Source organism: Periplaneta americana, chromosome 8 (assembly GCF_040183065.1).
Source record: "Periplaneta americana isolate PAMFEO1 chromosome 8, P.americana_PAMFEO1_priV1, whole genome shotgun sequence".
NCBI classification, from domain to species: Eukaryota; Metazoa; Arthropoda; class Insecta; order Blattodea; family Blattidae; genus Periplaneta; species Periplaneta americana.
The window spans coordinates 6,606,430-6,623,810 of record NC_091124.1 but is presented as its reverse complement, the minus strand read 5'-3'; the positions used below and the strand labels follow the sequence as shown (position 1 = coordinate 6,623,810).

The 17,381-nt window shown below is 37.2% G+C and overlaps 1 protein-coding gene across 1 annotated transcript in view; it reads right to left on the bottom strand.

The window, feature by feature from the left end:
• LanB2 (laminin subunit gamma-1) overlaps positions 1-17,381 on the bottom strand; it is a 219,832-nt gene that overhangs the window by 30,531 nt on the left and 171,920 nt on the right. Inside the window, exons 11-14 of the mRNA XM_069832299.1 lie at positions 15,947-16,079; positions 10,431-10,655; positions 8,187-8,372; positions 561-758 (exon numbers count right to left, since the gene is read on the bottom strand). Of these exons, the coding sequence (XP_069688400.1) occupies positions 561-758; positions 8,187-8,372; positions 10,431-10,655; positions 15,947-16,079 (742 nt within the window). The remainder of the gene's footprint in view (positions 1-560; positions 759-8,186; positions 8,373-10,430; positions 10,656-15,946; positions 16,080-17,381) is intronic.

The following is a 17,381-nucleotide window of genomic DNA, read 5'->3' as shown; positions in this document are numbered from 1 at the left end:
TCTGCAATATTTTAAAATCGATCTTAAACTAAAAATTCAATGGTGATCGACTTTACCCTATTTAAGGAGATAACTTCGATCACAAGTCAAATAAAAAAAAACAGTTTTTTTATAGATTGTAATTCAATTCTTGTAATGTGTCTTCGTAAGTGAAGGATATGACGACAAAATGCTATTTTCTGAAGAACTTCGCTCCACTGCATAACCTCAATATCATAAAAAAATTGCAAAATTTTGATCGACTTTACCCTCTTCTACGGTAACTTCTCACTCTTTACCTTTCATTTCAGAAAGTCAAACATTTGTGATCACCTGGCTGATGATAAATCCTCAATAAAACCAAGGAACATACTGTTACTTAAGCAAAGCCTAGAAAAATGTCTATCACTTTTCCAGTGTATGAGATATCTAAATTTGTCTGCTCTCCTGAGGTGTTCTCAAATAACAACTTCAAATTTAAACTGCACTCTTCTTAACAACGATCAGATCACGAGGTGGCAATAATAAATTTGGCCTGATCAAACGTGATGCTTCCTCTGCTTTCCCCTATGCTATGTTACCTGGCATGCATTCATCGCATTCGCGTCCTGCTGTGTTGTAAATGCACTTCAGACACTCTCCTGTCGTCCTGTTGCAATTCCCGACAGCATTTGGATCCACGTTCTGGTTGCAGTCGCACGGCTGACACACACGAACTGGCCCAAATCTTCCTGTTGGGTCTCCGAAGTATCCGTCACTGCAAAGGTCGCACCGCGGGCCTGCGAAGAAGTCACAATGAACACATCTTCACTAAGCTCTAGCAGAGTTTCCATATTTATGAAAATTAGAATACTATGGTATTAAAGGTATAGCATACCAGTGGTTTGAGTCATATTTCCTAAACAGAAAACCAGTTAAGCCTTCATGCTGGTTTAGATACGTCGATGATACGTTCGTAATCTGGCCCCATGGTGAACGATCATTGATGGATTTCCTGAGGCAGTTGAATAGCTTCCATACGCAAGTACAATTCACTATGGAAACGGAAAAGGACGGTAGGTTACCCTTCCTGGACGTTATGGTACAAAGGAGGACAGATGGCACCCTAGGTCATGACGTCTACAGGAAGCCGACCCACACAGACAGATATCTGCATAAGACCTCCAATCATCATCCCGGCCAGAAACGGGCCATGATGAAAACCCTGATCAACAGGGCCAGGCGGGTAGCCGAGCCACGACACATCCAACGGGAGCTGAGCCATGTAGCGACAGCACTCATGGCCAATGGCTACTCAAGGCCGGAGATAAAGAGAGCCATGCGTCCCAGAGTAACACCGTCGATGCGGTCACAGGAACGAGCGACTAAGAAGGGCACGGTCTTCCTACCCTACTTAAGGAATGTGACGGACCGGATCAGCAGGGTGCTGAAGCGTCATGGAGTGGAAACGACCTTCCTGCCGACCAAGCAAATCCGGAACATGCTGAGGTCATCCAAGGACAAACGAGATAAGCTGCTGTCCGCCGGAGTTTACAGGATTCCGTGTTCGTGCGGGAAGGTCTACATTGGTACTACACAGCGGAGCGTCAGGACGAGACTGACAGAACATAATAGGAATTGCCGCCTAGGACAGATCGACAAATCGGCAGTGGCAGCACATGCCTATCAAGAGGGCGATCACAACATTAGATTCAAGGACACGGACATCTTGAGCACGACGACGCACTTCTTCCCCCGTCTACATAGAGAAGCGATCGAAATACATAAACACAACAACAACTTTAATCGCAAGGAAGAAGGCGTAAAGCTAAACAAGTGTTGGTACCCGGTCCTAAACAGAACAGATAAGAAGCCACTACAACAAAAGGACGGAACCCAGAACGGGAGCAGCGAACAAAGCGGCGCGGACCGCAGCGACAACAGGCCTCGGCCCGCGAGCCGCACTATAAATACGCTCGCACAACCAGACACAGGATCAGTTGCCTCAGGTACGCCGAGAAGAGTCTTGCGACCTCGGATACCACTCCACTGAAGATGTCTGCCACAGTTGCAGACGAAACGTCTGGTATAAAACCAACTAATAGACCACGGCCTCTCAGCCCGGAAAATGAATCTACATCTATAGACTCCGGCCGTGAAAGCCTACACTGCAAAAAGAAAACCAAACATTGAAATCAACGCATTTAATAACTCCTTTAAATCTACTTCAACATGGGAAAATGTTCATACAGGGGTCCCACAAGGATCTATATTAGGGCCTCTTCTTTTTCTAATTTTTATAAATGACCTTGGCCCCATATTAAAAGGAATAGGTTATCCTACACTATTTGCAGATGACACAAGTATCATAATTACAGACAAGAACTTTGACACATTCAAATATAAAACAGAAATAATTCTCCTTAAAATTTATGACTGGTTTACAACCAATAAACTAGCATTAAACATTAATAAAACTAACATAATTCAATTTAAAACCACTTCAAATTTAATCTCTGAAACATTGGACACAACTATCAACAATATACCTCTACTAGAAACATCAACAACCAAATTTCTTGCTTTGCATATTAATAATACAATATGGAAAAATCATATCAAAGAGATAACCCCCAAACTTAGCTCAGCATGCTTCGCAATTAGGTCGTTACAACAATTTCTAAACAGCAGTATCTTAAAGACAATATATTTTGCCTATTTTCATTCCATTATGTCCTACGGAATAATATTTTGGGGAAATTCTGCAGATAGTAAAAATATATTCTTATTACAAAAAAGAGCCATTAGAATAATAGTTGGAGCAAAAGCTAGAGAATCATGTAGACTATTCTTTAAAAAATTAGAGATTCTAACCTTAACAAATCAGTACATATACTCTATAATAAATTTCCTCTTATGTAATAAAGAAAATTTTCCAACTAATTCAGCCATACATAGTATAAATACCCGCAGAAAGAATGATTTTCATATGCCATCATCATATTTATCATGCTATCAAAGGGGAGTACGTTACATGGCGATAAAAATGTTAAATAGTCTTGCTGAAGACATTAAGAATCATAGCCAAAACACTGCATTATTTAAGGTAAAACTAAAAAATTACTTAATATCTCACACTTTCTATTCTGTAGATGAATTCTTGACATTTCGCAGTACTGTGTAAATATTTTAATACTATTAAATGGTAAACATATTACATTGTATAAAATATTATTGTTATTAAGGTATTAATTCTGTACATATTTCATATTTGCATTTTATATGTATTGCATTTATATTTAAACGTAAGAATTGGACATATTCTTTATTCTATGCTATAAAGGAAATGCAAGAATATTATGGAACAAATAAATCTATCTATCTATCTATTATTGTAATGGTTCAATTTCTCTCCCCCCTTCTCCCTGTGATTCAACAGAGCTTAGTTTATCTTATACCTCAGATGGCTGGACATTCAAGGAAGTGATGTGATATGGTTGAAGTTGCAGAGCCACCTTCAGTTACAAGCCAGAGCATTGGTACATTTGGCAACGCTGAGCAGAGCACGAGTTTGATGACAATTTGACATTATAGAGCTTTAGTTTCGTTGTCACTGTACATTTTCAACATTAATTTATACAAAAGTGAGTGGATATTTTATTTATTTAACTAGCTAGCTAGTGAGTACAAATTAAATTTATAAAACAAAAATGTTTCTAGCCACTACCTTGTACAGTGTGGTCTTAGCCAACAATATAACATAAAATTTACAAGGACAGTTTACTAAATACAGTAAGTATCTTAATTCAAACCAATAAATAACACACAAGAGCAAACAAAATGAAGGAAGAGAAAAGAGAGAAAAATACACATTTACTATAAGTTGACAATCAGACAGAAGCCAGTGATATTCAATAAAAAGATCAAGATGATCAAGATTCAGAGTATTGATGTACTGGTGGGTAATTTATTATGGAATCCGAAATGGTATTTTATTTGAGAATCAGAATATGAACAACAACCTAGAGAAGAAAAAAAGAAGAGTATGTAGTATTTGAGTTAAAAAAAAAGCGTTTGACAGAATTGATTGGAATAAACTGACGAGATTCTAAAGAAAATAGGTGTGGATTGGAAAGAGAGGAGGCTGTTCAGTAATATTTATATGAAACAACGAGTCAAAGTCAGGACAGGAGAAGAAATGTCAGAAGGAAATGAAATAAGGAGAAGAGTAAGTCAAGGATGCCCTTTATCACCTACTCTGTTCAACATCTTCTTGGAGGATTTAGTGAAGAACTCTTTTCAGAATATGGGAGGAGTGACAGTAGGAGGAAGAATAAAGTGCATAAGATTTGCTGATGTTATGGCGTTGTTGGCAGAAGAGGAGATGATACTAAGGGATTTGCTACTCGAGCTAAATGACAGTTGTGAGCAGTATGGGATGAAGATAAATGCAAACAGGGCGAAGACCATGGTTATAGGAAGAAAAGTAAAAGAAGATAAACTTGCGAATTCTAAATGAGGCAGTAGAGCAAGTAGACAGCTTCAAATACTTGGGATATACTATAAGCAGTAACATGAAGTTAAAAGAGACTAGCAATGGCAAAGGAAGCTATTAATATGAAAAGGAGCATCTTGTGCGGGCCTCTGGAAAAAGAACTAAGGAAGAGACTAGTGAAGTGCTTTGTGTGACATTGTATGGAGCAGAAACATGGACATTACGACGAAGTGAAGAGAATGACTAGAAGCATTTGAAATGTGGATATGGAGAAGAATGGAGCATGTGAAGTGGACAGACAAAATAAGAAACAAAGTGGGTGAAGAAGGAATTATGCTAAAATTGATCAGGAAAAGAAAAAGGAATTGGCTGGGTCACTGGCTGAGAAGAAACTGCCTATTGAAGGATGCACTGGAAGGAATGGAGAACGGGAGTAGAGTTTGAGGCAGAAGACGATATCAGATGATAGACGACATTAAGATATATGGATCATATGAGGAGACTAAGAGGAAGGCGGAAAATAGGGAAAACTGGAGAAAGCTGGGTTTGCAGTGAACAGAACACTATGAATGAATAAAATGAAATGATATTTTTTAATTTCTAGAATTTAAAATACGATTGTGTAAAGTGTAAAATATATATATATATATATATATATATATATATATATATATATATATATATATATATATATATATATATATAATAAATAATAAAAAAAACGAAAAAAAATATATCCAAAATAAATTAACATGGAAAGTACAGGGATTTTGCTGGGACCTCAGGAAAAAAGGGGGGGGGGAAACAAATAACTATAAGTGTGAAAAACTCGTAAGTGAAACACATAAAAGAAGTTTCATTGCACTTATTTTTGCTGTCATGTTTAGCAATTTTTACCTAAATACCGTACTTAATACAGAAATCTCAATTTTTGCAAGTGTGTCAAGTATTTGTTTTGTTATTAACTATCAATAACATTATTGACAAAATTAATGGGGGAAATGTGGAGGACAAATATTTGCTAGTATTCTGCTGTGCACCATTAAAACAACACGTATACAGTATCGCTCAAATGAGTAACACTTCTGCTGTTCTCTTCTATCTCAAGATATTAACTGGGGGAAGGGGGGGGGGACATTTCTCCCATTGTTCTGCCTTGCGTATCTTCCATGTCGAAATAAATGTGGCATTCTTTCGGTCACCAAACTCGCCAGGAAACCAAAATCCTAATGGTCATCCTATACTATCTCTGACTTTTGGAAGCAAAGAAATAAAAGTCTCCTGCTAAGTCCGCAATAGTTAGTCAGTCATACATTGGATCAATTTAAAACTAGGGTTTATAGCTATTACTTGAACCGCTGCCAATCTTTCATACAGCGTGTTTTTGTGGTCCCCTAGCAGCTGAGCCACATGTCGCATCGTTATCTAACAAAAGAAAACAAAAATTATTTCTGGAATGCAGCTTGTTTTCTGCAAATTCTTTATATATACTTGGTTATTTTACGACATGGTTATCTAGCATGTGAATGAGATGAAGGTGATAATGTCAGCAAAATGAGTCCAGGGCAGCGCCGAAAGTTACCCAGCAGTGGGTTGAGTGGAAACCCCCAGAAAAAACCTCAACCAGGTAATTTGGCCCAACCTGGATTTGAACCCGAGCTAGTTTGTTTCAAGGTCAGGCATGTTAACTGTCACTGTGTGCCGTTTATATTTCGGCACATCTTTCTTTTCCTTTCTATTTCTTTTGATTTGCCAGGTCGATGGCATTTAAGTGTGCTTAAATGTGACAGGCTCATGTCAGTAGATTTACTGGCATGTAAAAGAACTCCTGCGGGACAAAATTCCGGCACATCCGGCGATGCTGATATAACCTCTGCAGTTGCGAGCGTCGTTAAATAAAACATAACATTTAACATTTCTTTTGATTTTTCTATCTTCATATTTTTTTCTCTGTTAGTTTTAATTATTCTAACTCTTCATAGATGGCTCGTAGTTTTTTCTTTCTGATCTAGTTCTTCTTACTTCTCGTAGATGGCTTTCCTCTCAACTTTCTTTTTTTTTATCCTCTGTTTCTGTTCCTATTACCAATGATGAGTTGAGCCCGGGGGGCCAGTCATTATTTGATCCGGGGAGAATTCATTATTTTATAATAGCGCTTGCTGATTGGTCAAGACGATGGCGTGATTTAGATTTGGTCTGTGAAGCGAGTTTCATCTCGAATGTAGCGTTAAGTCTAGTGGAGGGACTCGAGAAGATCAGACGCGTGACAGGGTACAAGCTCCTACGTAGGCTGGGGATCGAACTGGATTCGATAAGTTTACCAGGAGTTGTATTGTACACAGTGTTGTGGGATCCTGTGAAGTATCGCAGAAGATATTAGTCCAGTGGAAGGACTCGCTAAGGTTTGAGGTGTGCCGGCACGTGAGAGTGTTGTGAAGAATACGAGCTGCTACGTAGGCCAGGGATCGAACTGGGTTCGATAAGTCTACCAGAAGCTGTATAGTACTCGGTGTGCGGGAACCTGCGAGTGAATTGTAGAAGGTATTCGGGTAGAAGCTAGCGGCGAGTTTTGGGATGTACTTATTAGTTTGAGCTGCCATCATTTTCCTGACTGATTTACGTTCAGTTAACTCTGGTGAAATACTGGTCGGTGCTTGTATTTTTGGTGGATCGTCTTTCTAGTTGTGAAATACCTAAAAGCCTGCCTCTATATATCATCAGTTCAGTGAGTTGGTTTCGGTTTATGTTTAATCTAGTTATTGAAGTAGAACGAATTTAAACAGTATGGAATCCACGATGAAGGCACCCACTGTTGTGTGACGTTTGAGGGGTGACCAATCTGTATGTAACGGCTATGTGTGTGCTGAGTGATGGTTATGTCAAGATTGTTTGACAAGATGGATGCCAGCATGGGGAAACAACTACCTATGTAAGGTAATTAGCTGGATTTGGTCTACGCCACACTGTTAGCAAGATATGTTATGTGCTACGAATTTATTTTGCTTGTTCTAATAAATAGTTGTGTTTTATAGTGAGTGTGTGTTATCACTTGACTACCTCGACACGCAGATTACCATCCTGATCATAACGATTCATGGCAGGGTTAGTTTATTATTTAATTGTCTTGTTTTCCAACTAACAAGTTTAGACGATTAGATAAAGAGAGAGAGGCCGAGTGCGGCGCAACTGTACTCCACAGGGGGACAATTCCTTCTTGAAGCATACTTCCCCTTGTGATGTCATCTTCATCTTCTGGATCAGAAGTGATTCCAGTGTTGATATCTCACAGTACTGAAGACTCACTGTGAGGAATCTTAGTACTGCGAACACAATTTATTTAATGTTTTTTACTCACTTTCATTTCTGAAATCTGAAATTTTTATCCAATATGTGTATGTGTCTATTCCAGACCCATTTATATCGTATTCAGGGGAACTATCGCATTGGTAAGCTGCAAATTCCTCATGTTCACCTTCATTTCTTAATGAAATATTCAAGAAATAAATACCAGTGCGAAAAGTTTTCTGTTTGAGAAATCTAAAACTTCTGCATGCTTAAGAAATTCAGTTTCAATTGGCAATTTCTTTACACTTTTTTTTCACTCTTTTCGAAAAAAAAAATATACTTACATATTTTCTTGCCGTGATAATTTTGCTCTTCCATAATAACTTTGGTTTTGGCCATGTTGCCATGACAGTGGCTATCGCAACAAAAACACAGATTATGACTGTACCTCCATATCCTCTGGGGCACTCCAGGCACACAACTGTCTCATCCACGAGCTGTGTACAGGCTCCCTGATTCGGACATGGGCAGTGCTTGCAGTCGTATGCAGTGCCCTGCAGAGAGTTGCCATAGTAACCCCGTGCACAGCGCTCACAGTTGTCCCCAGCTGTGTTGTGTTGGCAGATACAACGCCCTGGAAAAATAAAATACGTGCTGTTACTTTACAAACAACAGTAAACTGTACAATTAAAAGGGTTCCTTTAATTCATTTGTTCAACTACCCCTATCCTAGTTTTCGATCATCATTTTATCAGTTTTTGTATTTTGTAATATTTTACAATTTAGTGTTCACTTTTAATTTTTGTTGCGTACCTTGTAACAAAGTATGTGATACTGCAGAAGCAGATTTGCACAACAATACGCAGATGCTTTAAAAAAATATCAACTATAACAGCCCAGCGTGTCTGCCATGTAACAACGTGTAACGTGCTAACAATTGTTTCTCCAGGCTGATGGAGAAGTTGGGTGTTCAAAGCCAGACCGCAATATTCATACATACATACAAATGTTCTCAAGGAAACAAAAACTAAGACAAATTGTTATGAAAACAAGCTGACTGTCCTGGAATAAATCAACAACAGCACTTTAATTTATTAAATATTTAGCATTTTGTTCTGTAAATTGTAATTCTTATTCTTTGTACAGCGCATGCATTATGTACACACACTCCACCACTCTTCCTACAAGATCGGATGAGTCTAATTACGAATTATAGGGGAATGGGTTAGTTTTTGCCTTGAACTCGGAAGACACACGCCCAACCTTCCCTTCTACTCCTATCCCCTCCACAGAAACGTTATTCCCGTACTGCACATCGCGAGTGTCTTGACAAAATGCATGAGCTGTAGCAGTTGTCAGGTTGTCAATTAACGCAATTCTTCACTGCCAGCTAAACTGCCAAGAACCCTAATTCTATCAATTTTTATTACATACTATTCTGAATGGAAAATGTGATTTCCTGTAACTTACGCTCTTAGACAGAATCTAACAATTTTTATTTTTCTGTTCATTCATTGTTTTCTGTTCAATGGCAGGTCTTTATTGAAATCCCAGCATTCTCCAGTCTTTCCTATTTTCTGCCTTCCTCTTAGTATCTGTATATGATCCATATATCTTAATGTCGCCTATCATCTGATATCTTCTTTTGTCCCGAATTTTTCTCCCATTCACCATTCCTTCCCGTGCATCCTTCAGTAAGCAGTTTCTTCTCAGCCAGTGACTCAAACAATTCCTTTATGTTTACAACTTTTCTTGGGAAAGATAAAGGCAGTAGCTTCTCATTGCTTTCCTCACACCACCCCCTCTTTCACATCTTAAAAGATCCCAGAGGGACACAGCGTGGAGGTGAGGAGAGTGAATTTGACTAATTAGACCCTCCGGACTTCATCAAAATTCACTGCAAGAGTTAATTTTTTTCTGTTATTACTTCATTATCTTTGGATATTTGGAGCTGTTGCTTCTTCCATCCTCTGTTTCCATTGTTGCGATTATCATAATTACAAGCCTGCTGGCAGCATGGCGCACCAAGTTACCGTGTCAGGCTTCAGTTATTCATTATCACATCTTCAACACCGATCACTGGTGATATTATTCTTCTGTGTTCTTTATGCTGAAAGTAAGTATAACCGTTGTTCATATGGTTTGATTCTGGATAGAGCATTTCATTTTATTTTAGTTTGTTTTCTTTTCTTTTCTCATGAAACAATACAAGATTAGTAAAATAAGGGCTGAAACTGTTTGAATTTAGAAATACTCATTTGTTTCAGTGAAAAGTGTTGTTACAGAAATATTTTAAATACAACTTCCAATATCATTTATTTTCTTTATGTAATACTTATTTTTATTTTGAAACAAAACAAAAAATATATAGCTGTAATTGCCATATATGTACTCAGAACAGTGAGGTAAGTTATGAGGAAATATGCTGGATTCTGAAATTATTATTTCTTTCAGCAGTGTTCTTACAAGTATATTATTTCGAACACCTGTTTCAGTTTTATGCATTTTGTTTATAGAACAGTTCTATTAGTGATAAAATCATTTAAAATGTTGTATTTATTGCATGCATGTCATTGAAAATATAAATACAATAACATGCGAGTACTATATCTCTTAATGTATGTAAATATAAACTTACAAACGCAAATATCAAGCTTATTAGACTCTAACGCAGCAGTTAGTTCACACTCACCAGTCTCAGCATCACAAATGTCTGCATGTCCATTGCAGTTGCACGGCACACACGGTGCAAAAGGTCCCCCATTGGCTGGTTCATGACGAAACCCTGGTGCACACGACTCGCAGAATTGCCCCACATACCCGTCTGGACACGTACACATCTCAATCCAGTTGGCGGGCCGCCCTGCTGCCCCCCGGCGTGCAGTCTGCAGCACTACGTCGTCCAGGAACCCCACGCCTGCCGAACAACCAGAGTAATAACAATTCTTCCACTGATAAACATTACATCATCTCATCTGATAGAGATATACACTTTTATGCCTGTTTGTATTTTAGGTTAGGATATATTATATAATGTGTTTTGTTTGTGTCATTTTCATATTAATCTGTGTGTTCTTTTGGGGAGTGGTTGTATCTAATCATAGGTGAGGGGGGTGAAGCCTACAAAGTAGGACTTGTTTTTTATACAGCACATACGGTCAAAAGACCCACGCATTGGACTTAAGAGAAAATTATGATTAGTGTAGTGCATCTGTATGTATAATATTGCTGAATAAACCCATCTATCTACCTATCTAGTTATTTCTATGCGATAAAAAAAACTCACGCAAAAAATTACTATATATCATTTGAAGGAAATCGCCATTGTACATTCTTGATTTCAAATACAGGTTCGCTAATTTCTTATTAAAATTATTATATTTATCCTCAACGTATTTGAATAAATTGAATAAATACTAACAAAATCCGTCTAATATCTCTAGAATATATTACTGTAAAATCAAATGGCATGCCCTAAGGGTGTGTCATTTACGAGGGTGAAGTAAAATTTTTGACATATTTTACAATGAGGGGTCCTACTTGAGTGAGAGTAATTCTAATATGCTATTATTTTTTAGACTGGACAATATTTAGCTTGGCAAATTTACGTTGATCAAAAATCACTTAATTAGCTCCCAGTGAAAAAAATACAATTTTAATTTACCTGTAGAAAATGCCAAAAAACAATTAACAGTTTACTTTCTTAACATAAATCATATCATTATTATAAATAAATATTATCCTTAAACAATATTGAAAAGTAGAGGGGCAATGAACATTACAATCAATCCTTTGAAAATGGCAAAAAAAAAAAATATTAAAACAATTAAACCATTAGTTTTTGTACATAAAAATTGTAGCATAGTTACTAAATTATCCTACAAATTATATTGGAAAGTAATTATTACATTCAATAAAATATTTAAACTTCAAGTTTCATTAAGTCTTGCTTTGGTTCATTTTTGGCCAACACCGCAGACCTGCTTGTAGCCTGCTACCTCTGTGACTTGTTTCACACATCTCTCTATCTGACCACGGCAAGGCCACTGGCCTCTCAATGAACTTCTTTACTTCTGCTGTAGTCAGTTTATGTCAAAGGAGGTTCATATACCCCATCAGACCAGTCTATCAATTCCAACAGGGACGAAGCACTAGAGTTGATGGAAAGTGTTTTCCTTTGACGTACAGAGAGATCTCCTACTGTGTCATCATCTCTGATCTTCTGAACATTGGTTTTTCTATCCTCACACAAGACAATCTGAATGCATACCATGCTGAGCAAAACAGTTTCCACTACGGCCTCACTCGTCACGTGACGTGGTCTTTCCACCCAAGAGTGTTTAACTTGGATACAGAATTAACAGGGATGATAGACACCAACGAAGAGTTGTTGAGAGTTTTTCTTTACAGACCATGTTTTGAAACCCATATGCAACGAAGACTGTTTGCTGTTTTTAATCACCTTGAATGGCTCACTGGATCAATTTCAAGAAGGGTCAGGTTCGTTGGAATTGTGTATGTATGTATTTATTCACACTGCAATGGGTATATACCCGGTGGCAGTGGTAACTAATTACACTCAATAATGACAATAATAAACTTATTAATTAAAAATACAATTAATAATACTAATAATTAATACTAATACTAATAATAATAATAATAATAATAATAATAATAATAATAATAATAATAATAATAGTAATAACAACAACAAAAACAACAGGGAATATACTAAATTAAATGAAACGATCACTTAAAATAATATTTAAAATATTCGAATTTGTATCTTAAAACTAAGATCGAACTAAAACCCACGAGTATGATATGTTCATATCTGCACAAGTACCTTTCAACATTACACTCATTTCGCTGTCAACTCACTCACTGCACTGGAACTAGACACATTTCACTGACTCTATCCTGATTTCACTACCACTTCAAAAACATTTCACTGTTCAAATTCTTTGCACTGCCACTATAAACTATAAAGCTTCACTGACAGGAACACGTTTCACTTACACAGCACACTTCACTGACACGACATACTTCTTCACTGATACAACACACTTCCCTATTCTTATGATCTGTATGATCCTTGATCAGTAGACATTGCCACTCAGTGGTACAAGAGGTTCTCCAATTGAGAGTTTGATGAATGAAGGATTAATTTCAAGTTCTGTTGCACTGTCTAGCATCTTGCTGTTGCTGGGTAGTTTCGGACATCCTTACTACTTCGTTTTCTTACAAGGGAAGGCTTTGGACCTCCTGACTTTCTGGAGTGGACAAGCATGAGATCAAAGTAACTGGTGCAAAGGGCGTAACCCCTATAACATGGCTTATGAAAGTAATGTTTACAGCCACAAAGTGTCTAACACAACTGTTTTTTCTTACATGGTTATTTAACGACGCTGTACCAGCTACTAGGTTATTTAGTGTTGATGGGATTGGTTATAGCGAGATGGTGTTTGGGAAGATGAGGCCGAGGATTCGCCACAGACAGCCTGACATTCGCTTTACGGTTTGAGAAAACCTCTGAAAAAACCCAAGGTAATCAGCCCATGCGGGGATCAAATCCACGCCCGAGAACAACTCCAGATCGCCAGACAAGCACCTTAGCCAACAGAGCTATGCCGGTGGCTCGAACACAATTTATCTGTGAGATAAGATTTCATTTTGAAGATGCCGATAAGCTTGATGTTTTACAATGTCGATTTTTTTCTTCCACCTATGCTTATCTAAATGTATTTGGATTTATATTAACGTTTTTGATACGCGGTGTGTATCATCTTCAGATATGTATGTCATTATGTGTTGTGATGACCTAGTTTCTTATTGTGTAGTGGGTTATTCACGTGCGTGTGACCTATCATGATTTCTTAATTTAGCTAAAATTACTATAAATGTACTTTATTCAGTGTGTGGTTGCTTGTTATGATTCTGTTAAAATTCTTTCTTTTGAATAGCACATATGGGTAAATAGGAAATTATGTTAAAACTAATATTATGACACATGAATATAAACAAGTAAAATATACACTATAAAACATTGTACAGTGTGTACAGTGTTTTATAATGTTTTATAGTGTATATTTTACTTGTTTATATTCATGTGTCATAATATTAGTTTTAACATAATTTCCTATTTACCCATATGTGCTATTCAAAAGAAAGAATTTTAACAGAATCATAACAAGCAATCACACACTGCATCAAGCACATTTATAGTAATTTTAGCTAAATTAAGAAATCATGATAGGTCACACGCACGTGAATAACCCACTACACAATAAGAGACTAGGTCATCACAACACATAATGACATACATATCTGAAGATGATACACACCGCGTATCGAAAACGTTAATATAAATCCAAATACATTTAGATAAGCATAGGTGGAAGAAAAAAATCGACATTGTGAGATAAGAGACATAAGAGAGATTATGTACATCATAAAGATGAAAATGTCGCATGTCCATGTCATGGTAATGTGGTGTGAAAAGGCAGTGTTGCAATTCCGCACCACGAGCAGATAATGGCGGCACTGGAATCAGTCAGGAGAGTTGCACGTGTCAGAAACAGCAACACATTGTGGAGCAGAAGAGGTGTGTTCCGCGACACCTTTCATGCATAGCAAAGCATAGTAGGTACTGTTTGTGGCCTATATAAGAGAATGCAACTTGAAAATGAAGATTCTGTCATACAAGTTGACGGGATTCTTCCAATCATACTGTATGTACTCTTCCACGAGTCGTGCAAAAAGTTTATACTGGCGAAAGAAATAGAGGTCAAGAGACTGGAAGTACTTCATGACTTTAGGTAGTATGATCTTGTCCCTGTTGTCGAAGGCTTTGGTCGACAAACTCGCGTTGGTTTGACTGGACTATGAATCCAGCAACAAAAGTGGTTCTCCCATTAGTTCCAATTCCAGTACTTTACACATCAAGGGCAGTACAAGAGCTGTTGACATCTTACCACTGATGCTGCAGTCATATTCTACATGTTTGCCAAATTTACCGCACATTTCCAGAAAGCAGATGTACAGTTTCTTTGACATTAAAATAAGCACCTGACTGGTGTAGCTCCGGTCATTATAATGTCCTGTTCATATTCAAATCAACTTTGGTCTGCATTGAACACCATGTTGGCATCGATTTCATTAGCTATGACTTCTTGTACAGACTCCAATGCTCTGACAGTGTCAAGAGTAACTTTCTGTCTAATAACGAATCCTGTTACTTTGCTTTCATGCTTGTGCACCCCAGAAAGTTTCGTGACGATTCTCGTTGGGAGGTGCAAAGTCTTTCCTTGTTAGTAGTAGCCCGTATCTCAGAACATCTTTCCACTTCCAAGTAGACTGCCCAGATATGTGAATGTCGCCAGTCTTGTTCTTTTTTTAGGTTGTAGCAATGACAGAAGTAATTTCTTAAAAATGATGGAAATTATAAAACCTTCATGAAAGAAAGTAAGAAAAATTATATTATTATAAAATAAAACTATAAGTACTTGGCAATCATTTTTAATGACTTTTAGACAATTTCACATACTTTTTTTTTTCAGAAGAAGTTTTAAATAACACTAATTATAAATTGTTTAGTCACACGTTAAAAAGTGTTAACATTTAAAAAAAAAGGTTATATACCTTGGACAGACGGCTCATTTCGATGCGATGTTGTGTCTCAGGAGACACTGATGAAGACACAACATCACATCGAAATGGGCTATCTGTCGAAGGTATATACCTTTTTTTTAAAATTTTAACACTTTTTAACGTGTGACTAAACAATTTTATGTTTTTAACAAACAAAGTGTTAACGTGAACTAGAATCAATGAATTATAAATTATTGTAAATCTGGAGGGGGGGGGGGGGAAATTCCATGTAGTTATTTACCAAGCAAGACCACACTAGATTTAAAAACCCAAAAAACTTCTGAATATCCATGTCAAGTCACAACTTTTAGCATCCTACACTTTTAGAATTTGAAAGCTGGACATGCTCTAATGCCCCAAGGATCACTGAATACAGCAATACTTTCTCTGCTTACGTCACAGAACGAGAAAGTAAAAATTGATTACATTATGATTTTTTTATTCACACATACAATCCTTGTGCACAACACTCAGGAAAAGTTATTCTAACAATAACACGTCTACAGAACCAACATTTTATGTCTAAATGTTAAGACTGGTTTTCATCTGCCTCACCTCCAGAAGTGTACGTTCCCCTGATGTGGACTGCTGTTAGGTTGGATAGGACGCTCATGAAGTCGCGCGCTGTAAGTCGAGGCTGCCACCCATAGTGAGGATGTTCGTGCAGTCTGAACTTGTACTCTTGAGTCTACCAGAACAAAACAAGGTGCTCAATTTCCCCTTTGCTTCAATTCGTCACATTACTCATTTGTGAGAATGACAATTTAAAAAAACTGTCATTTTCAATAGTTACAATAGCATTTGAATTATGTATGTCCAAACGTGAATTCAGAAAAAACAATTAAAATTACAATAATCTTCCTCGGTTGCTTAGTTAAGAACTCGAACAAATACCAATGTTCAATAAGTTCATATTTCCGAATATCTCCGATATTAATGTTTCCCCTATGCATCAAATTTCCATATGGACGCACTTTTTGATAAAAGTCAGTAGAATCTGTCGAAGATACGTGGAAGGAATACAGTTCTTGGCAATGTTTTCATAAAAATAATTTTAAATTTAGGAGCAAAGGCAAGGAATCATATAAAATGAAACATTTGAAAACTAGACTAGTTAATAAGATGATGACATTAAAATGGCGGCAATTAAGCAGAGACGTGTGCAGTGAGTTCTCAGTTCTCTGTTTGCAACATTTACTACCGAACAAAGAATTTTCATTTGTTGTAACTTTTTAAAAAAATGCCCAGTGTCGTACAGAATTTCAAGAACGATTTCCTAGAGAACAGTTCATAAAATAGTGAGAGATCAGTATTGTCACAAAACAATATACGAGAAGAAATAGCAACGGCCAACATTTCAGAAGCAGAGCTGCAACGTGTGGACCAAGATGTGTTTAGTTGCTACATCATCTGCCTTGCAGCAAATGGGGAAGATAAGCATTTTTACAATTTCAAATTACAAAAAAACTGTCCGTTCTACAGTTCATCTCGTAATCAAAATGTGGGCAACTGCACTGTTCAATGGCGCATATACTGATCTATCACAAGAGAGCCCTAGCAAAATAAACGCACTGTACTTTCTCAACAATCATATATTATATATTTCGTTTTCTTGACTGCACATAAAAGGCATTCTGTATCCGCCCAAAAACTTTTCAACCTATGCCAACAAAACCAGCTACACAACTAGGTAATCAATCTGACAGAGAACACTGGTGGCTATTTTTTTTTATACACGAGATTTCAATTCCCTGAGCTATTCATATCTGAATGAGTACAGCAGACAGCTTTCACAATTTTCAAAGAGAATATGGAAAGAACACACCATCCAAGCAGTCAATTTATAACTGGTACACCCAATCTCGACATACAGGGGATCCTTAGGTAAGGGGAAAACTACAGGCCTAATAAGAAGGTGAACAAGAGCAGCAGAGAGCTCAAAACTGTGTGGGGAGTCCTACGTAAGCAATGCATGAAATCATATTGACAC